The sequence below is a fragment of the Doryrhamphus excisus genome, linkage group LG13 (genome assembly GCF_037039965.1).
Source record: "Doryrhamphus excisus strain RoL-2023G ecotype Guam linkage group LG13, RoL_Dexc_Guam_v1.1, whole genome shotgun sequence".
Classification (NCBI taxonomy): Eukaryota; Metazoa; Chordata; class Actinopteri; order Syngnathiformes; family Syngnathidae; genus Doryrhamphus; species Doryrhamphus excisus.
The window spans coordinates 11,087,776-11,114,833 of NC_136369.1; the positions used below are offsets into that span (position 1 = coordinate 11,087,776).

At 40.1% G+C, this 27,058-nt stretch overlaps 2 protein-coding genes across 2 annotated transcripts in view; one reads left to right on the forward strand and one right to left on the reverse strand.

Annotated features, from left to right (window-relative positions):
• Nucleotides 1-550: 550 nt before the first annotated feature.
• aqp9b (aquaporin 9b) lies at nt 551-11,261 on the reverse strand. The gene is made up of 6 exons (XM_058089402.2): nt 11,087-11,261; nt 10,505-10,631; nt 8,007-8,144; nt 6,855-6,973; nt 4,994-5,211; nt 551-3,123 (listed from the first exon to the last, which is right to left on the reverse strand). Exons 1-6 carry the CDS (start codon nt 11,186-11,188, stop codon nt 2,961-2,963), a joined length of 867 nt encoding a protein of 288 aa, XP_057945385.2. The 5' UTR covers nt 11,189-11,261; the 3' UTR covers nt 551-2,960.
• Nucleotides 11,262-12,956: 1,695 nt separating this feature from the next.
• aldh1a2 (aldehyde dehydrogenase 1 family, member A2) overlaps nt 12,957-27,058 on the forward strand; it is a 28,139-nt gene continuing 14,037 nt past the window's right edge. The window contains exons 1-4 of the mRNA XM_058089399.2: nt 12,957-13,300; nt 23,939-24,043; nt 24,260-24,400; nt 24,802-24,931. Of these exons, the coding sequence (XP_057945382.2) occupies nt 13,184-13,300; nt 23,939-24,043; nt 24,260-24,400; nt 24,802-24,931 (493 nt within the window). The 5' untranslated portion in view covers nt 12,957-13,183. The remainder of the gene's footprint in view (nt 13,301-23,938; nt 24,044-24,259; nt 24,401-24,801; nt 24,932-27,058) is intronic.

The window sequence follows — 27,058 nt, forward strand, 5'->3', positions numbered from 1 at the left end:
AATGACTTACAAGTAAACTTCTTCCTGTCCAATTGGCGCCAAATTGTCTTCTATTTTGACTGACACATTACAAAGTCTCTGTTAATGGCCAGAAATGGATTCAGTCATCCCTACTCCTCCAGATAAAAGATAAAGCATTTAATCTAAGAGGGTGTCTGATGGGAGTTTCTCAGCAGGACATGCTAAGAAACTGCTGTTTAATGCATACACATTATCTATACTGTACATTTGTAATGGGAAGTGCGCTATTTCTTATAAGACTGTTGTAATATTAAGAATAGGGCTGTCACATTAACGGCAGTAAGTAATTTATTGAATTAATTAGGTTAAAATATTTAGTGTAATTACCTCATTGCACATCATGTCTAGTCACCACACTGTTTTGATGGCACAAAGATGCACAATAGTGTCTCCGCAGAGTCTAATGCTCTTATGTAACTTTATTCTGTATGTATCTTCTGAACCACACATTCTCATTGTCACAAGACAACAGCAAGGTGCATTCAGGGGCACTCGGAACATCACAACAACACCTTTATTATGCGTGTATGTGTGTCTAAGTACAGTTTTCTGTGTTGAAGTAGGCTCGGAAATCTACGCTCAAAACACTGACTTCTGTGATGTCTTTGAACGCAACACATCATGGCTTCTAAGTGTGATTAAAATGTTATACTACTCCTATATTATGGAGACTGGTGTTTGGTGCATTTGGAAGTGAGCCCTGAAAGAAGTTTGGGATGGCTCAAAACGCTCGGTTTCAAAAGGCGTGGTAAAATTGCCCCTTTGTGATGTCACAAAGGGGCGGACTTCCTTATATGGTTTTGTGTTTGGAAGCACTTTGGTCTAACCAATCACAGCGGAGTGGGCATGCTCGGAGGCGGGTCGTGGGTGGAATAAATTAAACCAGACTAAATAAATGATCAACAAACCGTTCTGGCAGGAAGTATAAATAAAACTAAATTGAACTGAATTCCTTGGTAATTTGTGTCTCAATTTGACTATGCAGAAAACATAAATTGCAAATGGCCAACACACTTGTTGAATAATGCAATAGATATTATTTCCTTGGGTGCTTTCAGAATTACAGATAGTAATTCCAATCACCCTGAGGAGAAGATAAAACATTAATACAGACACTATTAGGCCACTTCCCAAACAAGCTTTCAAACATCGTTACTGTATGATATTGATTTAATATGAAATGTTCATCTCTGTTCTCTTTTTAAACGTCTGTTGAGTGCATGATATTATACTAGTAAATACTGTTGCTCTTCCGCCACTCAGGGGCATCAAGGAGATTGTTGCTGTTCACATTTGGACTATTGTCTGTCTGCAGGGATCACATAAAAGCTTTAATGGAAACTTTTTTTCTATTTTTAAAACAGTTATGTTAGCTTCTGTATTGTCAATTAAAGGATAGACAACTCATAGAAATGACTTTATACTGTACATGGTCCCATTCCAAAGCAAATAAATCAAGAAAGCTTATTTACTGTGTTTACTTTTCACCAAAGTTACAGCAAAACACAAGTCATTCCATGCATATACATACAGTAGGTGTTCAATATCATATGGCTTTTTTAAATAATTTTATCAAACATCAATGTGTCACTTGTCATGACTTTATAGCTTAGGAGACCTTGAGAAAAAAAAGGATGCAAATATAATACTTTAAGGCTGGAGTTTCTAATCAAAATAAAAACAACTCCAACTACAGTTTTGACAGAACACATGAAAAAAAGTGATTTGTCCACATCATTGGTACAACATTAGATGACCACATTTACATATTTAAGTGCTAAAATATTTAATAAGCTAAGTATATCTCATGCTAAATAGTCATAATACTGTACAATAAACTTGGCAAATATTCCTATGGAGAAAAAATGGGCTCATACGATACAACATAGTTAAATGCAGCCTGTTCTTCTGAGAATTTCATAGGAAAAGTAACAACATTGTTGAATTCTTGCTAAACTGTGGTTAGAACACCAGCCTGATACATGTACTTTTGTACTCCCAGCAGATAATACCTGCAACCTAAAACTTACAACAACAATAAAAAAAAAAGAAAAAAACATTCAGAAACTTAAAAAATACAGACACTCCTGATCTAAATTTTAAAAGAATGTACATTTTGATCTTATGGAAGGTCCCAAGCAGAGATTCAAAATGAAATAGGCTGTTCTTAAGTTGACCACAGTCTTTAAAAGCCAAAATCTTGTGGATTTAATGTTATTTTCTGTCAGGTGTAATTATCTTTTTCTAAAGCTCTCTTGCAGTCAAGATTGTTGGTTGCATAAGCAAGGCCTCTTTCAGCGAGGTTGGACACAGTAAGCTTCTTAAAGGGAAAAAAAAGCAATCAATAAATAAAAAAACTTTTTAAAGGATCCTGAGGCTGATGGGACTGAATATGAATCAAGTGGTAGACACAAAAAATGTCACTAGCCCAGAGATGGAGGAGCCGACTGACTGTCTGTGAAGACAGGGCCCAAATAAACGTTGGTGCTGATTGCAGTCCAATAACTCAGCATCAGACAGCATCTGAGAAAGGTTTTAGGAACAAAAAAATCTCCAAAATCTCGTCTTCTTGATGGCCAAAAATTGTCTGTTTGCATGAGAAAGCTAAACATGGGACATTGATCTGGGAAGCTTTTTCCTTCAATGGAACAATGGGGCTTGAGCTTGTGCAGGGGTCGGAGTGGGACAAAGTAGCCCGGGAGAGGAAAGTCTGGGCTTCCCTCCTTTGGCTGCTGCCCCCATGATCCGAACTTGGATAAACGGTAGAAGATGGATGGATAAACGTTTGCTACAAATACAAAAACTGATGTCATCATTATTATATTTATAATGATGAGAAACAAGAGCCTGTCTTTGTTGACTGGTTGGGGGAAATCAATGTGTTTTCGTCATTTTATGAGGCGTGTGGCATTAAGTTGAAGCGAGCATACCCTTGAAGGCTAAGTCAAAGTCACAATGTCATACTTTTGCTGTACGTTGTTTTCCTCTTGTTGTTGGACGTCGGTGTGGTGCAACTCGATGAAGAAAAAGTAAATAGCCGCCCCAACTACGCCACCGACCATTGGCCCAAACACAGGGATCCACCACCAGCATCCTCCAGCCCTGCAACGAAAACACAAATTGTCCAATTGTTATTAGTGATATACAGTAATTACGCTTCCTGTTCAGTGTGCATAAATGTTGTCATTTCCTGGGGCGGGTTAAAGGCCTTTTATCCCAGCTTAGGGTAAAGTCTTAATAAGCAGCTCTGGTGTGTGCAGCATGTGTCCTCGTTGTCACTCTGGCTGACCGCTCACTCCTGAAACGAGCGATTAGTCGACGTAGCATTGTGGCACAGCAGGTGAAAGCAGACAGATATAAGTTTAAAAGTCAGCAAGCGACAACGCAGGCCGTTCTCTCCCTACTGTGAGTGCGCAGGAAGCAAGCACTTATAGGCGTGATGCCACTGGATTATCCACTTATATCCAGGAGACAGGAGACACTGACTGGGTCACTTTGTCGGCAGGGCGACACGCTTCCAACATGGGATGCAAATGAGAATAAATCCCATGCCTGATCCGAGATTTGTCTGCATTAAATATGCATTGGACTGATTCGATATCAGATTAGATGTGCAAACAGGAAATAGAAGCAAGGGTTTACAGTAGATGTGCATTAAATAAATTTTAATGTTTATTTTTGAGGCCTGCTGGTCAGCCCATATCTCAGCTCAGCTTTGCATAGCTAACATGTTCTTCTTCTTTAGAACACAAACTAGTTGAGACTAAATCATTAGTGGTGCACTCTGATTTTTTTCTCAATTGCTTCCAGATACAATTGAACGAATTCTTATCAATTTATCAAGTTTTTGTGTCCATATTTTTCATATGTCATCTTAACAACAACGCAGACGTCTCTTTCGGGATAGACATGACCTACACTGTAGAAATGTTTACAGTACCTTATTGGCAGTTCAAAGCTCCACTGTGGAAATTTGCCAAAGTCCAACATGAGCTGGTTCTCTAATCAAAGCCTAATTCGTCCTTATGTCTCAGATAAGGTGCCCATTCGGTGACATACGTTTCTACAGATAAAATAAGGTGTAAACTGGCACATGGTCAAACGTATTCACCAACATGCCATCTGGAAAACAGATCCAAGTGAATGTGGTCCAACTTTCCAGGGATCACACGACTTTGTCTCAGTGAGAATTAAAGACTAAATCACCACGCTACTCGGTAGACTTCTTTGTTTGAGGAATATGGTTAGGTCACTAAAGTGGGACACAATGTTATAAGTACAACTATTACTATTTAAAAAAAATACAAACATGAAAATTGTCGGAACACAGGGATTTCGAATCACCAAATTTTTGGGTGATTCGGCAAAACACCCTAAAGTGGATGTTTTGTCAATCCGACTTACGGGGTCCAACTTTTGGGTTGAATAACAGCGCCACCATGCAGTATACTCACTGTTCTCACTCACTTTTATGTCAGAAAATTAGCTATTGGCTGTCCTATAAGTCGCTACATGATGTCATCATCTAATTAGCATATGCATATGATGTTATAAAATGCTGGAGGAAAAAAGCAAAAAAGTGAGTAAAAACACCTTAATTACCTTAAAAACATAATAAACTTGATTCGTAGTTTGTTAACTTGAAATTGTCAATCATTTTATCAAAATAAAATTTTTATTTTAAATGATTTGATCGCCTGATCAACAGGCTTTTATTGCAGGTTTGAATTATCTTACAACAGACACAATAATAGCTAATAAAAACACAGACTAAGTCTTATTTATGTCTTAAATGGCTTATTTACTCTTAGCGTGTCTAAATATATTGGGTAATATAAGTGTAAAGGTGACGGTAGGGGTGTTAGTTCATGTGTAACTACAAAAATATTGTAAATTGTAAATAAGGGATGTTTGAGAAATCTGTGCATGATTATTCTAGTGTGCATTGAGTATTCTACTAGTTTCCGATTACCTGAACACATCCCCGCCCCATCCAGCGACCGCAGTGAAAAGTCGTGGACTTAAGTCTCTTGCTGGGTTGATGGGGTAGCCGCAGTTCAAGCCCATGGACACAGCGATGGCCATGATGACCAGACCAATGCAGAGAGGCTCCATGCCTTTAGGAGGACCGATATTCTTTGAGTCTGTGATGGCTAGGATGCACAGAATCAATGCAGCAGCCCCCACCACCTGAAAAAAACAACCAAGATAAATAATCACAGATAAAAGTACTACAGGACATCCTCTTAGCATCTCTGTTTATCAGTTGCTCAAAATGTTGACCTGTGGTCTATGTTATTTTATCTAAGCTTATTACATGGCCCCCAATTTCCCCTGCTTTATGGCTCTTAATGGGAGCTTTAAAGTATACAACATATGCAAAAGTAAGAAACAGGTGACCAGACATCTTATCAAAGGGCTACACTATGTCACTTGGTCATTATGCTATCCTAGGGCTGTATATCCCCATATATTTAGGTTGAATATCAAAATACGATATATATCCTGATATTTTTATCCTGACTGCTAAATAACACTGACAAAATAATTACAGATGAATAACATATGAAGAACCCCAATATGACAGTTTATCATCTTTACCAACTTTATACATGCGAACCAGCACATAGTGCCATTTGATTTGGAGCTTTTCTTCCTGTCACTCACCAGTGGAATAACCAGAACAACATAGAGACCCATTTGTACACTCCATGATGGTGAAACTTTTTGAAACTAAAGGTTTTCCTGAAAAAGTGATTGCCTCGTAAACTTAATAACTAGTTGGGCAATAACTTGCAATGAGTCACTTAGAAGAATTTTGCAGAATTGTTGTAATTCAGCCACATTGGAAGGTTTTCCAGCATGAACCGCCATTATAAGGTCATGCCACAGCATCTCAATAGGATTCAGGTCAGGACTCCTAAGTCTTCATGTTGTTTTTCTTCAGCCATTCATAGGTGGACTTGCTGGTATGTTTAGCATCATTGTCCTGCTGAAGAACCCAAGTTGGTTTCAGTTTGAGCTCACAAACAGATAGCCGGACATTCTCCCTCTGGATTTTTTTTTTTTGTAAACGACAGAATTCATGGTTCCATTGATCACAGCAAGTCTTCCAAGACCTGATGTAACAAAATAGGCCAAGACCATCACACTACCACCACTGTATTTTACTGTTGGTATGATGTTCTTTTTCTGAAATGCGGCGTTACCTTTCCGCCTGATGTAACACACTTTCACACACTTGTATTGTCATTTACTAATATTTACATTTGTTTGATGATCTGAGACATTTAAGTGTGACAAACATACAAGAAAACAAGAAACTGGAAACACTTTTTCAAACCACTGTGTATTGTGAATATCAGGTGTTTTGGTGGCACCAAAACATAGATTATGGCCAAAATGTGCCCACATTCTCTTATGTTAGCGAAATCCATTATAGACTAAAGGGTCCAAAATCATCCTATATGGTCTTTAATGTCTTTCAACACATAGTGTACAAATCTAGGACAGATAGTTATTTTTAGCATTGTGCACAATTGTTTATTCATTAGCGAACATTACATGTATGCCCATGAGTGCACAGAATGTATGCTCCCATGCTCTAGTAGCTTCTACATACTCTACAATCAATGTTGCGTAACGTTGTTTGCACTTGACATCATCAATAATTCCATATAGAAGACATGAGCATCCAGACTCCTTGCTAATGTTGTGGCCATTGGTTGCCTACTTCAGTAGTTTTTATGTCATCTGGTAAATATATACTGTATGTAAACCAAACACATTACCACTTGCATCTGCATATGACATGTAAGGGTTATTATTCCTACCTGGTCCAGGAATCCATTGAGGATGGAGAGATGTTTTGCGGGATAAGATGCAAATATGCCAGCTGTAGCGTTTTCTCCAGTAACAATGAATTCTCCCTTACTATAGTCCATTAAAGCATCTGCCAGAAGGAAACACATCAGGTCACAGGTCACTCATATCAATGTAATGTACATTAGGGTGACTAAAACAGTGGTGTAAAAAAGTGTTTTTGTCCATTTCCTGATTTTTTTTTGCATGTTTGCCACACTTAAATGTTTACATTTAAATATCAGTCAATGATAAACTAAACACAATCCCAACCTACATGACACACTGTGCAAAAGTGATTGCTTCCCTGTTGAAACATATCTGTAATTTATCATTTATCATTTACTGTGTTTATCTCAGTTCAAGTGGAAAAGGTTTTAAAGCTATTTCTAAAGCTTTTGGACTCCAGCAAACCACAGTGAGAGCCATTACCCACCAATGGCGAAAACATGGAGCAGCAGTGAATATTCCCCGGAGTGCTCAGCCAAGCAAAATGACACCAGGAGCACAGTGACAACTCATCCAAGAGGTCACAAAAGACCCCACAACAACATCGAAAGAACTGCAAGCATCACTGCCTCAGTTAAGGTCAGTGTTCATGACTCCACCATAAGAAAGACACTGGGCAAAACTGGGCAAAATGTCAAAATAACTAACAATATACTGTAGACAACACAAAATGGTTGTTTTACATCATAATAACTATTTACAAATATAACACCATGAACCATTTATAATTTTCACATTTTGAAGTGAACTGTGTGTGTGTGTGTAAGCAGTCTTAATTTATTTCTTAAATGAAGTGATCATGTGCAGTTCATGTCTACAGGGCCCTAATAATGTTAAAAAATGCATTGAGAAGGTCATAACAGGTTTTCTATGCTCTTAACTATGAAAATATTGAATTTATACAATAGTGAAATTCACTTATCACAGTTGGGTCTGGAACCAATTAACCGCAATATACGAGGGATTACTGTATACACAAGCAGTTTATTTTGCTAAATTTAAATATACTGTATAGAGTATATATAAATGTCAGTGTGATCCCTCACATCATTTTTCAGTACAAGGCCCTTGCTTGAAAAACTGTGGCCCCTGGTGTAGAGGATCTATAAACTCACCATAATTTAAGATGTAGACACAGCAGGCTCCAACAAAGGCTCCCAAAAACTGTGCAGCAACATACACTGGAAACTTCTTCCAAGACATCTTGCCTAGCAACACCATGGCGAGAGAGACTGCAGGGTTCACATGGGCTCCTGCAGCAATACAACAACAATGTTACTCATTTTGGGGGAAATGGTAATGGTAATGGTTTTATTTCATTTGAACATGCATCAGATTACAATTGAGTGCATCACATAATCAGTTCACAGTTCCACATGTCCAAAAGGAGTAGGAAGAAGCAAAGCTTATTAAATTATGATTGTTACATTTTTTCACTTCCTGCTTTCCTAATATAGTTTTAAGTTTTTTTTGTCACGTACCGAAGTACAAGGTGATATGACCATACTATGACAAAATGGGTACCATAGTAACCGTCAATATAGTCATATACATATATAATACATCATGACTGGTTCGAGAGTCTTCATCCTTGTATTTAGCAAACATCAACTGCTTGTATTGTTTCTTGAATTGGCTCATCATGTGCATTGTTTGAGGTCCTTACTCAATCCATTCCACAGTTTGATTCCACATACTGAAATGCTATGGCTTTTTAACGTAGTCCTCGCATATAAGTGTTCAAATTTAGTTCTTCCCTGAGATCATATTTCTCCTCATTTCATTTCATTTACAAGGATAATGATAACAAAAAGTCCAAAAGATTCACAGTGAAGGCTCAACCGATTTTCCTTTATAAAAAAAAACCAAAACAAAAAACAGCAGAGAACACATTCCAACCAAGAGTTCCAGGCCGGTGCTGACAGTGTGGGCTCATTTATTTAACACTCTGGGATCTCAGCTTTGACCTTGCTGTGGTGACACCACTGGGGGGTATCAAGCATGTAGCCATTGTTCCTCTCCCCATCCTGTTCACAAACACCGAGCGCCACAAACCAGCCAGAAGCAGCGGGCCCAATTGCATCTGACATAATCTGTCTGAAGCGGCTTAAGGCACACGTAGAGCGCGGGTCATTAGAGTGACCAGGATGTGTCACACTTGCGCTACAAAATCTGAGACTACAAAGAGAAGACAATTGTGTTTTCTTCTCCGACCGGGCGCCTCCCTGCCAGCCCTGAAAGACGGGCTCGTCACACCTGACCCCCCGCCCCTCCACTTACCTCTCTGGAGACCCATGCTCCAGTAAAGCTCATTAGTCCAATACCTATGATCATCTTCAGAGATGTCGTCCCACAGAAGCTTCCCACTGTGCTGTGGACCCCGGGGCCCAATGGCCCAGTCATGCAGCAGAATCTCTCCATATATTAACCTCCTTGTCCTCTAAAGCCTTGGAACTCTTCCTCTTGTTAACCATGGAGCAAGCGACTAGATACATCTGATCACTGGCCACAACATTAGAGACACCCACGCAATCTCATCACATTAGATTTTCATATGCTGTCAATCTATTTGTACAGTATCTTCTTTATTCTTGGAGTTTGCATTGCAATAATATTCAAAATAATAATAATACATGACACTAACAGGATATGGCACTTTACAATAAGATACAGTGCAGTTCTCAGCAAAACTGAGCAAAAATATCTTTGTGAAGGCAGACTTTGTGATTTTTTTATGTCATTATCTTGTGCAGATGTACCTAATGTTGTGTCCGGTGAGCAAGAGTGCCGCCCCATTAAAAAAAAAAAAAAAAAAAAAAAAAAAAAAAAAACACCCCCACCCCCTGTTTATTTTTTAGTAATCACCCATTTTGTGGAGGGCCCCCCTGCCGGTGAGCATACCTAGCATGTTCCAACATGGGAAAATTTGTGTGTGACAGCATAATAATGTTTTAATCCATAATTTATGGAAACTCAAATGCAAGCCATAACAATGTCTTCTTGTTTTACTGCCCCCGTTTGAATAAATAAATCACACGTATTGATCAAGCACAGTGAAACATTTCCCATTCATTCATTGATTGCGTGTTAAATGATGCTCATCATTTCTGGAAACCAACCAGGAGTTCCAGCGTTTGGAGGATGGGAAAAAAATAATTAAGTAATAAGTAATTCATTCATTTTCTACCGCTTATCCTCACGAGGGTCACAGGCGTGCTGGAGTCTATCCCAGCTGTCTTTGGGCGAGAGGCGGGGTACACCCTGGACTGGTGGCCAGCCAATCACAGGGCACATATAGACAAACAACCATTCACACTCACATTCCTACCTATGGATAATTTGGAATCGCCAATTAACCTAGCATGTTTTTTGGAATGTGGGAGGAAACCGGAGTACCACGCATACACAGGGAGAACATGCAAACTCCACACAGAGATGGCGGAGAGTGGAATCAAACTCGGGTTTTCTACCTGTGTGGCCTGTGTGCTAACCACTCCCACACCGTGCAGCCCAATCCAATGGTGTGCTGTTTTTATTTAAATTGCTGTTTTGTTACAAATGTGAAGCATGTAACGTGACTTTTTTTTTTTTCCAGGTGATGCCTTTTTTTTACCTGACACCCCTCCTGCAATGTAGGCGGCCATCATGAGTCCCAGAGTGAAGCCAAGGTGGATGGACAGGGGCTCCCCGAGAGCCCCCTTACTGAGGACAGCCTGAGCCACTGAACCACATCCAAAGAGCTGTGAGACACAGAACACAGTGGAGGTTTCAACCATTCCAATTACAGGCACCTTTAACACTCGCCCCCTTGTCTAACAGCAACGTCTAACTGCCAAGCACAATTTGTCCCAGAGGCAGCTCAGGAAAATAAAGAATCCCCCCACTTAGTTTGGACAAAACAAAGCGAGAGCAGTCATCCACAAATAAAAAGGCTGCACTAATGGGTCACAGTCATTGAACTTAGATGGTGACAGGTGGAGGTGAAAGGAAGACACACAGAAGGACTCTCACAAATATATATTTCATGCAATGTGATGCTGCTTTTAAAAGTCAGGATATCAAAGTGTTCTATCCCGTGTCTTAATAGAGACATGTGCCGTCCCAGGAGAGGCACCAGACACCTAATTAGCAGCATGAAGCCAGCAGAAGCCTTAAAGCGGCTGTTTAAGCTGAATGACAGGTGCACAATACTCACTATCAGGACAAATATCCCCAGAAACTCCGCCAGGAACTCCTTGAAGATGTCTCGCCTCAGGGCAAGCCTGACTTTCCACTTCCTTCTGCACTCACTGTCCATTTTGCCCCTGGTCCCCTTATGTGCTGCTGCCACACAATAAACACACAACAAGAAGGAGAGAAGAAGTCAAGCTCTGATGGTCGCCTCCCACTCGGTGCATGCAGTTCTCTTTGTCACCGCTAGTGGGGATACTCTGACTGAAGACCTCCCGGGGTAATACTGAATACATTTTCACATAAGTGCTCTTAAATGCCACACTAAACATGTTTATATCAACTACTGTGCGTATTTGTAGATCAAATAGCAATTCACACTTATTTAAAATAAATTCTAATTGTACATTGTACACTAAAACAGCAATCATGAAAACGTGCTGCCATCATTTAACTTCATTTTATAGCATTTTTGTGTGTGTTGATGTACATTATTTATGTAAGTGTAAATTATATATAAGGGCGATTCAATAAACATATTATGTTTTATCATAAACTGGATTAAAATAATTTAAAGCTGAGTTTAAAACACAACCGGGCGGCATGGCACTCTAGTGGTTAGCGCGCAGACCTCACAGCTAGGAGACCAGGGTTCAATTCCACCCTCGGCCATCTCTGTGTGGAGTTTGCATGTTCTCCCCGTGCATGCGTGGGTTTTCTCCGGGTACTCCGGTTTCCTCCCACATTCCAAAAACATGCTAGGTTAATTGGTGACTCCAAATTGTCCATAGGTATGAATGTGAGTGTGAATGGTTGTTTGTCTATATGTGCCCTGTGATTGGCTGGCGACCAGTCCAGGGTGTACCCCGCCTCTCGCCCGAAGACAGCTGGGATAGGCTCCAGCGGTAGAAAATGAATGAATGAATGTTGTTTTCTTACCCACTATAAACAATATTACACATCTTATATTGAACTATATTTCATTCTGCTTAGAGTTTTATTCTTAGGTTGATGGAAAACATTACTGAATCCTTTTAATGTATTTTTTGTCATTGAACCATTGAGACTTGTATTACCAAGTTAGAAGGCCCAAGAAGGGTTCAAATGTGTCCTTCCCTTCCGTCCAACAGAGGGCGCTCTATGAATAGATGTTGGAGTGTCGGCTGAGCTTTGTCACCCTGCACCCTCCTCCTGTTCACCGGGCTTTGTGAAAAGGTGAGGCGACAGGCTGAGGACGGCGTGTTTTGCAATGCATTCATCATTGTCACTGCATGCTCCTCTTTGAAGTCAAGCACACACTCGGAGCGAGTGAAGAAGAAGACGACGAGGAAGAAGGTCTGATGTGTTGATGGACAAGAAGCATCCTCTTGGGGGGGATTTGCAAATGAAACTAGTCCTCATCACCAACAGTCTTTTGTGCTGTCAGGGGACCCACGTTGCAACATGCAAATTGTGTGACACGCACATCGTTTTATTTAGGAGACATACTGCTAATTCGTGGATGTTGATTGGGAGGTGCTGCGTGGAATTATCACCTTGCAGGACAAATCTCCCTGCAAGTAGTCCTCATTTGCATGACATCTTAAGAGGTTTTCTTATAACAAACAACACTTCATGCTGATATAGTCGTTTGACACTCCTGTGTCACTGAGGAAATAGTTACACAATAGAGGTGTCAGGAAGTGTGCGTGGAATTGAAGTATTGAACATGCGTGATTTTTTTTTTACATCTGCACAAAAAAATATTACTCAATACATTTTTACAAGATAAGCAAACATGCATTAGTATGAAATGTTTAAAAAAAGTAGTGACCAGGAGTGAATCACCGTGGAAAGGAGTGGGAGGCTTGTGGGTGGAGTGCATGTGTTCCTCCTCCTTAACAAGTCGTTTATGTAAATACGTGAGTTACTTTGCACCGAAAAAAAAAGAGAAAAAAAGGGACAGCCCTTCTGTTGGCCCAATGAAAGCAAGCCTGGGCTGACACCTGGCTATAAACCCACGCAAGGAAGCCCAAAGTCCACTGCACAACTCCGCCGTGTGGGGGCACGAAGACACGCAAAGTGGGAGAGCGAGAGTGAGAGAGAGAGAGAAAGAGAGAAAGAGAGAGAGAGAGACGCCGTGATGACTTCCAGTGAGATCCACATCCCCGGGGAGGTGAAGAGCGACCCCGCCGCCCTCATGGCATCCCTCCAGCTGATGCCCTCGCCGGTGCCCAACCCGGAGATCAAGTACACTAAGGTCAGTCCAACCATCACATCACACACTCTGCTTTCAGTAATGCACAAAAAACTCGGGAGTCCGGAGTCAAACTTCTGAAATAAAAGTTGCGTGTCTCACCTTCACTGCAAAGAAGATCACTTCAAAGTTTATGCTCACTGGCGTGGTGGAGAGAAATATATGAATATTCTGAGAAATAATGACAAAAATGGATGGAATGGAATGACCTTTATTGTCATTATACAAGATGTACAACGAGATTGGAGATAAATAATAAATTATTTGGATAAATGATATCCAAATAAAAAATTACCACAAATTATTATTAATTAAACTCCCCAAAGTGAAGCGTATTTGCCTTGTGCAACAATAACAATGCAAATTGTATTATTATTATTATTCAATCACTGGCCACAACATTTGGTATGACTTTTTTATTAATAACGTCAAATGTGCATTTTCCCCCTCATAAATCGTTTTCTTATTACAATAATATGTTTGTTATTGTGGCTAAATCAACTTGTACATCTACTCTAATGAAATCCAACACAAAAGCAGCAGCCCACAAAATACTGTCATGCTGTTTTAGACAAATATTCATTGAATAATGTGTTTATTATTGTGGTTGCTGTGGTGTACAATTGCACTGCTGTTTCCAATATTTTGGCGACTTTATTTATTGACTAAAAAGAAAGAAAGCGAAATAGAAGCAGTTTTTGAGAATGAGGCAGTGTAGTTTTAGACTACGCCAAACTACAACCACAATAACACACATATTGCTTTATTCATATTAGCATATCTATTGGATGCATCTATGCATTCTGAGTTAGTTTATTTAAACACACACATTAGACTTTAAGTTGCTGTAATTGAATAATAAAAAAGCCATCGTTAAAACGTCACATTTAAGTCCACAGTGATTATAGTGTTTGACCACAGCAGTGTATGTGTGTGTGTGAGTGTGTGTGTGTGTGTGTGCTTGCAAGTTGTTCATTTACTGTAACTAAGATTGCTGTCAATCATTTTAAGCATCAGTGGAGGAAAAGTTGAAAGTGAAGTCTTTATTTAGCATGTGTGGTCCGCGTCTTAATGATGACAATAAATGTGGACACCGTCCCAACTGTGACTCCAAATTCTATCCTTATAAAAACAAGCTGGTGTAACTTTTCTGTGAGAAGCAAACAGCCATATCACAAATGTTTTTGGACGGCTTCTGCTGCCAGAGCTGCTGCGTGGGTGGGTCGGAGGGACAGAGGAAGGAGGGAGGGAGGAGAAGGAGAGGGATGCAGAAACAGCTGGAGAAAGGAGTCACACAAAGAACCGAAAGGGTCTCTCAAGCGCACCAAACTATGTCACGTATCTGTGCTAAGTCATCTCATCACACCGTGCTTGAATCTACAACCACTTCCACCTCACCTCGACAGTATTTGTCAGTAAAGTTTTATTTTGCGTCACATTGGCTGATGAGGCCTCCTGGAGCGAAAAGTGATCTTTTTTTATGATAGTGGGATTAAAGGGCAGCTTTCATGGGGGAGAGCTGCATGATAGTGGGGCGTAAGTCCATCGGCTTCCATAATTGTTCTCTTAACACATACCTCGGTGTCATGAGTGCAAAGGTCAACGCAAAGAAGACGTTGTATGTTTTTTTTTTTTTTTTTTTTGGCTCTGTGTTGCCTTGTCGTCCGGCGTTTATACGCATGGAAATGTATGCGGCGACTTGGTGAATTAACCCCCAGGAATTTGGATCATCCAAGTCCTTGATGGTTTGGTGGACACAGGGGGGCAGAAGGGCCCTGATTTATGGGCACCCCTGGCGTGGGCGATCCTCACACCCTGTTCCTGTTCTCCGACCCCACAGCCCATGCAGCGTATAGATGGAGCTTGTGACTACTTTCTTAGAACATGAATACAATATTTTCAGTCATTGCACCACCTTGACATTGCATAAACAATGCAACAATGACATGCGTGTGACCCTGCACACGTCTTATATGGGGCTGATAGAGGATCATTATTGATGATAAAAGGCGGCTCATGGCCATTGAGGTTTGCTCCTTGTCCTTTTTACCCAGTCGTGAACTCTCAAAGACACCGTCGTAACGCCTAATCATCACTTAGGAATACGTTACCAACTTTGTTCTAATGGTTCAAAAAAATTATTCTATGTTTTTGTCCCCCTGCGTCCTCATTTGTTTAGCGCGGAGGTTCCAACAGCTGGCTTACAAGACACAAACAGCTTAAATCTTGACCCGACCACGACGGAAGCCATAAACAAGACAGCCGTGATAGATGTTTATGCTCGACGTATATAATACTGCTTTTCGCTGACAAAAGACGTGAGGACGCTGGGAATGCTTTTATGGATGATAGTTAAGTCATCGGCATTGTTTATGCATAGCAAATACATTTAGTCACACCAGATTAATTATCTATTAATTATAATACTAATAATCCAGTAAAAAAATTTTTTGGTAACAATTATATTATTATTCATCCTAGACTGTTTATGGAATAATCCCACATTTTGCACACTGAAATCCATATTATGTTATTATTAATTAGTTTTGAACTACTATGAATTCTTAATTAATTAATAATGTATTATTAATTTGTATAAAAATACAACACATTTTATAATTACCAATTAATTAATTTTTTTAATATTTCTAAATATTTCATGAAGTTTGTTGGATTGAAAGTTAAACAATACTTGGTTTGCCAACATCCATGTTGAGCCGACAAGGGACACACTTGGTCCCGCATTGCTATGAGAATCAAAACTCGTGGATTCAATTTGATAGCTTGACACAGGCTACGTCAATCAATGCCAGCGTGTTTGATCACTCCCTTATCACACACTATTTGACTTTTCTTGCATCTTTGTTTACACGCTTTTTCTAGTTGTCACTTTTGGCAGCTAGCTCGCTAGCGTTATCCGCGTAGCTTGTTGTCTTCGGGACACTTCTTGCTTCTTGACGCTTAAGCAGGACAAATTTCTATTTAATAACTATATTTATTTGTATTTGCATTATTTTAGTCTGTAAATGTTGTTATATTGAACTAAAAAATAATTTATTTAACAATTTCCCATGTATTTTTATTACATGCTAATAGCACTCACCATAAATACATTGACATTAATTAATTATTCATTAATTAATTATTGTAGATTGGTTATTATTATTTGTTCATGGCGTTAGAGCTCATTTCTTGTTTTATTACCGTTTGTATTTTTTTAAATTAGTTTTTATTTTCTTAGCAGAGCGGACTGACTCATTAGGCAGTAGAGTATGTGCAAATGCAAAGGGTGCTGTGGCCTCTAGGGGGTGCTAAAAATCGGAAGAAAAAAATCACCTTCTATATAATGATATTAAAAATAGTTATTACGATGAATTCTAAAAATGGAAGAGTTCACATTGATTCAAATGTACAATAATGCCTAATTTATAATACTGTACCAGCATGTTATATAGTTTTTGTATAGTGCTTTTATTATTGTCATAATGTAGAGATTTATTGTGTGCAAACTACGGTTATTTAAATTCATATTTATCATTTATTACTGTTATTATTATTTAGGCTTTGCTTATTAGTTAGCAATAATGTGCAATAGTTTGTGGAGGCATGCCGGTAAAACAGTGGTGAAATGTATTTACTTTTGTTGTTATTTTTGAACCTTTAACATCTTGATTTCTCAGTGTTTGATGTGTGGCCTTTTTTATCTGTGAATTGTGTAATTAGTGCCATTGTAACGATAGCAATTAGCATGTGAGACCAATGGAGAATGAAAAGTGTACTTGGTGGTAAAGTGTACTAAACAAGGCTGAAATTCAGTGCTGTTGTTCCTGGTGATAAATGATCTTTTAGTGCATTTTAGTGCATTTTAGTGCGGTCTCTCCAAAGGTGCACAACCTGTCTGCCCGTGCAGGAACTGTGTGTTTGTACAAGAGTCCATTCACGCACACACACACACACATACACACACACATAGACATCCACTCAATTTGGATGAAGAAGGGGCTCCATCAATCTGTCACTGATTGAGATAGTACAGATGGGGGCTCAGGGGCTCCCTGATGCTTGCTGCTGTCCACCAGGGTGTAAATTATGACCCCGGCTTCACTGTGTGGTTCGCCAGAGCCTGACCTGCAGTTCTGGACTTTTTCACTTCAAAACCACCATCTTACTGCGATCAAGATCAAACAGAGAGCAAGTTAGGGGATACTGTGTAACCCGGTGATTTATCACAAGCAGCACAGTGAGAATCCCCAATTTCTTACTTCCCTCCCTTTGGGGGGACTTAAACAATCCCCCGTTCACACACACACACACACGGCAACGCACGCACTAAAGCATGTCTCCTTGATTGTGACGGTTTAAGTGCTCAGCGTCATTTATACGTCCATTGGTGTGAAATGCCCACTTGTGCTGAGTGTAAATTTTGGCGGTAGCGTACACATGTCAACATGACGTCCCGTGTCTCTTAATCACTGCCGAGGGAAGGCCTCTGACAGGGAGGCTGCTCCGTTCACTTCCCACAATACCCTTCTTCCACGGCCCTCCTGACAGGGAACATGTAAATCCTGCTGGTGTCGTTAGGAAAAACACTGGGCTTCATAAATCTGCTGGAATCGGTTCCTTCCCCCGGCGAGCACGAGACACAAGCACTTTTCAAGATGTTTATTTGTCTGTTGAAAAGCATCACATGTCTGAAAGATGACATGATTGACCCCCCCCTGCCATCCCTTGAGTAAAACAACATTTAGAAAAAAGGTCTTTAAATATTTCTTTGACCTGAGCTTTAAAAAATGATGTACACAGAAGGAAGCCTATTAAAAAAATGCTAATGAAAATAAGATGATGTTTTGCATGATATGAATAACAAACTATTTGAAATATACTATATTTATGGCTCAGACTCACATATACAAATTATAATCCCAATAATTATTTAATTCATGTAACCTCTGAACTTGAATTATGTGTTTTTCCAGATTAAAAAAAGACACAAATGGAGATACAAAAATTTGGAGATACATGCTTTTCAAGGGGACATCAGCGTGTATTTTATCAAAAGTGTTCTCTCCCACACAATCTATTGTCCACACACACACACGCTGGTCAGACAACGGCATCTTCCGACGTGTGATAATGAGCTTACTGTTTGCTAAACGCAGCCATTGCCAGGTGGCATCGTCTGCATGCCCTGCCGTGTCAGACATGGAGGCAAAACACACTGAGTTGTAACTGCAGTAATTACTGAGAAATAGCCGTCATGTGATGAAGGAGGATATGAAACTTCCTGTACAGACGACCAGCCTTGCAGGTGCCCGCGTTTTGGATTTGTCTGCCTGTGGAATCTTGGCATGTTGTGTATAAACACACACATTTGCACACTGGCTTCACAGACCCCCCCCCCCCCCCACCTCCCGGTCTTGTGTGTGCCTAAAGAAGACACAAAGTGCGTACCGCTACATATTCCTTCAACAGTAGCCAATAGCAGCCAAGCAGATGTTTTCCCATCAAAGTCCACCCATAAAAACTAATTAACTCTAAAGCACACACACAATGCCTTGTTAATATTAAATATGTGAAACATATCATAATATCATAATTGGTGTTTCAATTTGGATGATGCGAGCTATTGTGCAATACAATGTATTATCATATATAATATAAATGATGATCTTACAAGTATAAATAAATGTAAAAGTCAACTAAAATTATGAAATAATAATAACTTATTTTCCTGATTCTGGTCAATTTAATGGTCCAATGAAAACCAGGACATTAAAGGACATCACTTTGAAAAAACAAAAACAGGGCATGTCCTGGGAAATCAGGATGTTTGGTCACCCAAACATATTACTAATACTGCCCTACACCTCTGTCGCTACTGATTGATTCCTTGGAATGAAGTTTTTTTTAGTGTGAATTTAAAAATTAAAACAGGTTTCAATGTATTAATGTATTAATTTTTTTATATCTGTCACACAAGCTAATTCTGTAGAGCTTGTTAGCGCTGCTAGCTAGCATAAATCACTAGAGGCTAACCAAGACGCAAACAGCTGTGTTTGAAGTTGCTAAAAAAAGACCGTCATCTTAATTTTGGAATATTTTGACCGTTATGATCTAATCATTAGAAGAAGAAGAAGAAGAAGTTTTGTGTCGATCAGAAGTGGCTGGCTACCGAGCTAATATCACTGCCACTACATAACCCAGAATGCACTGCAACTGCCTACTACTCTTCTGTTGGTGACTTCATCCCTTTCTATCAAGTTTAAGAGGTAATTTTATGATATGTAAATCAAAAATAAAAATAATTACATTGAGCTTGTTGGCTAATGTTAGCATTTTGAGCTCCGCTAGGACACTAAATAGGAAGCAAACCACTTTTATTCTTGTCCAAGTTAATGTTTGATAAAAAATTGACTTTGTCTTAATTTGGAACATTCTCTTAGTTAGAATTGAGATTGCAATTCCATGGGACAATTTTGACACGCATGCTTGCACACACACATACGTGCACACACACACTCACACTCACACAAGTCCCTGAAGGACAGATGACGGGGGACATTCTTGATAGAAATGAATAGAAAGAATGAAAATAATCAATCAGGTCACAATTGCTAACTGGACACAACATTCATGCATGCAATGAATAACATTTAAAAAAAGTCAACTAAGTAAGGCGATCGCTTGTCCTGTGAGACACGCCAGCAGCGGAGCCAAATCACCCAGGCCGGCGAGGCTCGCAGGAGGACAGGGAGGGAGCGAGGAGAAAGTGTGCTTGGGTAAAATGGCAACGTCTGTGATACAGCTCATAAAGTAACAAAAGTAAAAAAATCTGTGTTTATAAATTCCATCTATGTAAATCGAGATTTTTATAATTTTTGTGCAGCCTTGCTGTGAAGGTAACATAAGCGTGAGAGTTGGTTTTCCTGATCATGAAACCATCACATGAAGACATGATGGCGACCCCACTGGGGATGGGAAAGAAAACACAATTTGTCATTTCCAAATGTGCGCCCTCGCTCTTGTTTTCTCACTCTTGTGCTCTTTGCCCTTCTTCCAAATGATCCTAAAAGCAATTTTCGTAAACCTCGAGAGTTGATTTACTCCCAGGCCCTGTCATCTCCATCAAGCCCCTCAATGGAACCAGACAAAAGTCTTAACACCAGTCCGAGGCCGAAGAAGGGCCGAGCCAAACGTGTCCTTTTCTTAGCGTGATTTAGATGGCGGCCCGCTCCGCTCCTCTCGCGCTTCTCCCTTTAGCGGTGCCTTGTGAGAGGGGTTACGCCACGCACAAAGCTTACCCACCGTCTGCATTCTTGCCGGGACTGTTCAGGCTGTCAGGGGGGCTCGGCTGATTTAGGGCTCCCCACTTCAGTGGACGCTATAAATTTAAAAACTAATTCAGTGCCCTACAGGGCTTTGTGTTTTTGTAGCTGGCCCCGCTGCTACTTATCGTTCCTGACAATTTTATGAAGTGCACTTAATGAGCGGCAGATTAAAGGTGGCCTCTGATGGAAGGTGCCTGAGAATACTTGACTGGTTGAGACAAGGCGCTCTGGCCTGTGTGCGAGGGTCACCAGAACAAAGGAGAGGAATGGTTCTGGAACGTATGGTTCTGTGAGGTGCTACGCACACCTACTGAACACTGCCAACGTCTGCTTCAGAGTTATGGCTGGAGCAGCAGCAGCAGGAGAAGGAGGAGGAGGAGGAGTGTACTACCAACATTTGGCATTTTATACCTACTATGTGAAAATAAAAACACAACAATTTGTTTTGATTTGTACACAGGAAATCATGAAAATGTTCTATAAAAGTCTGTCAACTGGTCATTAAAGCAGGTGATTTTAATGATCAACACCTCCTTCAGGGCGGCACGGTGGTCTAGTGTTTCATGAATGAATGAATGAATGAACACCTCCTTCAATCAAATCACCTGCTGGAGAAACTGGTTGGAGATAAAACCTGCAGTGACTCCATAGTTTTAATTAGTTTTAGTTAGTTAAACATGGCAACCTGTCGGGTGCAGCCAGATGACTTCTCCTCCTCTCCAAGCTAGTCAGAGCTTATTTTCTTGTCACTCACACGTACCAGCGACATGGATTTGACAAACAAATAATGAAGAACTACAAACCTATTGGGACATGAAAGCATGTATTGCCATTCTCAACAGGTCTCTCTTCCGCCATCCAAAAGCTCTCAAGCGGCTTTGTCTTGTTTGTGACATCAAAAAGAAGCAAAAGAAGAATGTTCATTTGTAGCTCTGAACATATTTATTTTGCTTTTCATTGTTTTCTCCGGGTACTCCGTTTTCCTCCCACATTCCAAAAACATGCTAGGTTAATTGATATGAATGTGAGTGTGAATGGTTGTTTGTCTATATGTGCCCTGTGATTGGCTGGCCACCAGTCCAGGGTGTACCCCGCCTCTTGCCCGAAGACAGCACCCCCTGCGACCCTTGTGAGGAAAAGCGGTAGAAAATGAATGAATGAATGAATGTTTTTACTCACTTTTAATAGTAATCCCTTGTTTATTGCAGTTAATTGGTTCCATACCCGACTAGTGAAAAGGGAATTTCAATATTAATACATTGAATATTTTCATAATTAGAGCATAAAAAAACCTGTTTATACCCTTCTAAAGAATATTTTAAAAACATTATTAAAACGAAATGAGTCACCTTTACACTTGTATGACCTAATGTTGTAGACATAATAAGCAATAATAAGACATAACTCATAACTCTTCTTGTTGTCGTATCTCAGCCTATCATCCATACTCATGTTTGATTTCATTGATTGCAATCTGACATGCATCTGCTATACATAGATTGCCTCCAATTTATTTACCATAAACGTAAGAATGGGGTTGAAACTGAGTGAGGAAGGTAAATATGTACCACTTCCACACAGAATAAGAGGCCTTAGCCAAACACAAAACAGCAATCGTAAATTTTTGAAAATCCACAATGCGTCCAGGCTAATTATGAAAAAGTCAGTGATGCTCGAACTAAGGTCTGGCAAGGATATACAACGTCGTACGTGACATGATAGTAGTTCAAGACAGTTCCCTGAATTCTAACGTTTAGAGGTTCCTTTGTACAGTACTTGTCTTTATAGAGGTAAACGTGGGGAGTTGGATACTTTAGCCGTGCTATCAGGTTTGTTGTGAGCCCGTTGGAGGTCTTAAGGCAGTAAGACTGTATACACAGAAGGATTGGGGCCAGCAGATGTTCTCCTTGCACTCCATCTATCAGAGAGACTGACAGCCATTAAAACAGTGTGTGAGTACTCTGCCTAATGGAAGTAAACATGTCCAAGGGTTTTTTTTTTTTGGGCATATGTAAGTTATATTTTACATGACACCTTTCATGTACCACTTTTTATGCCAATGTTTTTAGCATGGAATCCTTCAGGGACCTGGTACCAAAGGTCAATTCCTTTTTGGTAATGTCCATAGAGGTAGCATATCATATACCATGTATGGAATCCCGGATGGTTGTTTAACGCAAGGCTGGCTTTAACGCATCACAGAGACCAAGTGCAGCACGTGTTTTATGATCTCGTAAACGAGCAGTGATGTTGTGAAACGTGTGTCTGTGTGCTTGGGGGGATGGTGGATGGGCGTCTCTGGTGTCTGATAGGGATTTATCTATGCTCCTTCAACCCACCCCCCTTTGTCTGGACGGTGGAGTACTCCCAAGAGAGCCATGGTGGACACACAAGAATCCTCAGTCCAGATTTTCCAGAATCTCCCACATCCTTTACACAAGACTGTTGAGGGCTGTTGTACATAGTACATCTCTGTGGTGCCATAAAATACTTCACTTGCAGCATGTAACATTTACACATGACCATGACAACTGAGACTAGATTTCACTAGTAACTAACTACTGAAACTCATATGGAACAAATAAGTATTTTTGGGTTAGCTATTAACTTATTGATATGAATATAACATTTTTTTCCAGTTAAAAGTAGAACTAAAAGGTCAAAAACAGGTCATGTTATTCAGCATCTAGCGATTTATACATGCAAATCTGCAAATCAAAAAGGTGGCAGCAAATGGGTCAGAGCTTTTCTTCTTGTCACACACAAAAGCCGGTGACCTCGAGAGATGCAACCACGGCACATAGACTCAAAAAAAGTGACTCAAAAATTTGGCAACTTATGAAACAACAGGAAGAGTTGATGCAGTGAGTTGATGATGCTAATTTTAGGATAACCATCAATGTAACAGTTGGAAAACAGTTGTGCAGCTAAGAAATGTGATTAATAAAATATGATACTGACAAAGGGGCTGCAAGGCGGTCGAGTGGTTAGCGCACAGACCTTACAGCTAGGAGACCCGAGTTCAAGGCCATCTCTGTGTGGCGTTTGCATGTTCTTCCCGTGCATGCACATGCATCCACATTCCAAAAACATGCTAGGTTAATTGGTGACTCCAAATTGTCCATAGGTATGAATGTGAGTGTGAATGGTTGTTTGTCTATATGTGCCCTGTGATTGGCTGGCGACCAGTCCAGGGTATACTCCGCCGCTCGCCCGAAGACAGCTGGGATAGGCTTCAGCACCCCCGCGACCCTTGTGAGGAAAAGCAAAAGAAAATGAATTAATGAATTTGTTTTATTTTTTTTCCTTGCAGATTTTTATCAACAATGAGTGGCAGGACTCTGTGAGTGGGAAGGTCTTTCCAGCTTATAACCCAGCAACTGGAGAACAAATCTGCGACGTCCAGGAGGCAGACAAGGTTATTATTACTTCTCAGTCTCAAATCCTTTTTTTTAATGTTATTTGAAACCACAGGAACATCATTGTGTCACTTTCACAGTAATGTTTGTGGTTATTTGCTTTGTGTGATTCATTGTGGTCCTTTATAAATTGTCATTTTAGTGTGAGGCAGGTCATAAACACATTTTGTAATGTTTAAGGTGAAATGAATAATCAGCGTCATCTCTCACATCAGGCTGATGTTGATAAAGCAGTGCAAGCGGCTCGGCTGGCCTTTTCGTTGGGGTCTGTATGGCGAAGGATGGATGCATCTGAGAGGGGTAGACTGCTCTCAAAGCTGGCTGATCTGGTGGAGAGGGACAGCATCTATCTAGCGGTAAGAAGCCAAACAAGTTTTGTCCATTTTCAATCCAAATAACTCTTCCTCATGGAGTTACCACAATGAAAGTAAAGAAAATCATTTTATTATTATTTGCTTCCCGGTCAGTATATCTTTATTATGTTTTTCTTGCAATTTAATGCGCTTTCTCAAAGCGTTTTGACTCACACTTCTTGTCCAGCAAAAGCAAATAAAATGTTCATGCCCAGTTGGGAAACATATAACTGTAACTGAGCGGCTCTATTTGTAATTTAGTATTATCTTTGGGTCACATTTCACCCAAGGGTGAGTGAAAAGACTGGAACAGTATGGAATTAGATGTGTAGAGCATAAGGTTATGCTGTACATCATATTTCATTTCATGCAATGCCCCCCTCCTCTCCTCCACCTCTCCTCAGACTATTGAGTCACTCGACAGTGGGAAGCCTTTTCTACCCACTCTATTTGTGGACCTTCAAGGAACCATAAAGACATTGAGATACTTTGCCGGATATGCAGACAAGCTCCACGGCATTTCTATTCCAATGGGTAAGAACAACTGCACAAAAAAACACCATTAAATATTAGACATAACAAATTTGAGGACATGATGTTAAATATGTTATCTTCAATTTAAAAGGGACCTATTATGCTTTTTCCACTTTTCTGGCCTATAAACGTAGTTAGAATGTTGTATTCTCGTGTTAAACGATGCCAAAGTTTCAGATAATGAGTTTTGCGCATTTGGAAGTGAGCCCTGAAAGAAGTTTGGGATGGCTCAAAACGCTCGGTTTCAAAAGGTGTGGTAAACCTGCGCCTTTTGTGATGTCACAGAGGGGCGGACTTCCTTATATGGGCATGTCTGTAAGCCAAATAAGTGCTCCATCCTCACACAGAGCTCTGCTCCTCTGTTTACTAGCTAGCAAAGCCACATTTGTTTACAATTCCCAACAACACCACCATCAGTCACAAGTGGTTGGAGTTCCCGATTCTCTACCAGCAAAAGAAATTCATTTTAATCTGTCTCAATATTAATAAACAGAATATTTTCATAGTCAGGAGGGTTTCATGAAGGTTGATGGTTTTAACGTTAGAGCCATGTAGACATGAAATAACACCTTAATAAGGTACTATAGTTAATTTTACACTCATCACAATGCATAGGCTATCACTGCAGGGACAAAAGATGGCTTCCATTAGCAAACTAACTACGTATTTAGCCTCTCTAATTTACTTACTCTAAACTTAAAAAGGTGTTTCAAACGAAGTGGTGAGGAAGGACAAAGAAGCCAAAAACATACCACTTCCACATGGAATGAGAGTAGAACCTTCTGTTGCATGTTGGCTAGGCTATGCTGGCTCAGTAGCCAGTCTCCATGGAGTGTGAAAAGTAATGTAATCCAACGTCATGTTTCATAAAATTAGGTCTATTAGGTCTGTCAATCAACTAAAATATTCAATCAGGATTAATCACATTTTGCCCATACTAGTTAACTTGCAATTGATCACAACTACTTTTTGGAGTCTACATTTTTCATACACCCTGTAGTGAGGGAGTGATATCCAAACCGCCATTTATCGAGGAATGACTGTACAGACTGTATTAATTGATGAAACTCCACTGAAGAAAATAAAGACCCGTGACCCACTGACCCACTTTTGGGTTACGATCCACCATATGAGAATCATTGCTATAAATTGTCCTTAGGTGTGAACTTGAATGTGAATGCTTTTTTAACTGCACCACACCTCAGCTGGGGTAGTTTCCAACTCACCTGTATAGCCCATATTCATATTCAGTATATGAATGAATAATACTTGGACAATAATTTTTGGACAATATCTGACACATTTTACTGAATCCCACTAGGAGCAAATAGAGTGATTGTATGTTATGGTTCATACACACAGGAATACAATAGAACACAGGTTACAGTTTTAATTGGGTGTCAAGACTGCATGGGCCAAAAATTCCACGTCGTCTCTACAAGTTTGATGCATTTAGACGTCATTTTCTGAAGAGTTGTTGAAATAGATATTTAACCACTTCCCCACTAGATAAAGCAACTCCACTTTAATTGGCCTTTCATTCACTTTCATGTGTAGAGGGATGAATACATGGCAAAACAGTCACACAACAAGCCCATGCTTAGTGAAGTGAGTAGAAATCAACGCAAAGACAAACATTTATTGTCCTGAGGAGGCTGCCATAAGTGTTGCCCCTCACATGCCGCTGAATCGGATGAGTCTGGGGGGAGTGGAAAAGGGGAAAGTTGGCTGTCTGTTTCAACAGGCTGCACAAAAAGAAAAAAAAAAACAAGAATAAGAAGAGGACATGGGAAACCTCCTGATACCGCCGTATTGTCCGTCTCAAAGCTTCTCTTGTACTCGGCTGCCAAACCAACCACAGTGAGCGCTTTTCCCAGGGCTTTAGTTGAATCTTTATTCCTCTCGTAGACTTCCAGAGAAAACAAACAAGGGTATTCCTGAGGCCTGAATGATATAAACGTGCTTGTATTTGGACAAGTGTCAGGATGAGGGGCCGGACACCACCATCAACAACATGCATTTGGGCTTTTACTAATATTATGCTGATCGACACAGACACTGTAAAGGCATGGGCGGTGTCCTTGTACTCAGCACATTTGTCTACACAGTTTACACTCTTCATCTTCC

Excerpts from the sequence above, each read along its gene's own strand:
- aqp9b (XM_058089402.2), bottom strand. The coding sequence starts at position 11,188 with ATGGACAGTGAGTGCAGAAGGAAGTGGAAAGTCAGGCTTGCCCTGAGG. Across the intron at positions 8,145-10,504 it reads CATTGCAGGAGGGGTGTCAG|GAGCCCATGTGAACCCTGCA; the intron begins GTAAAAAAAAGG and ends GTATTGCTGCAG. Across the intron at positions 5,212-6,854 it reads TCAATGGATTCCTGGACCAG|GTGGTGGGGGCTGCTGCATT; the intron begins GTAGGAATAATA and ends TGTTTTTTTCAG.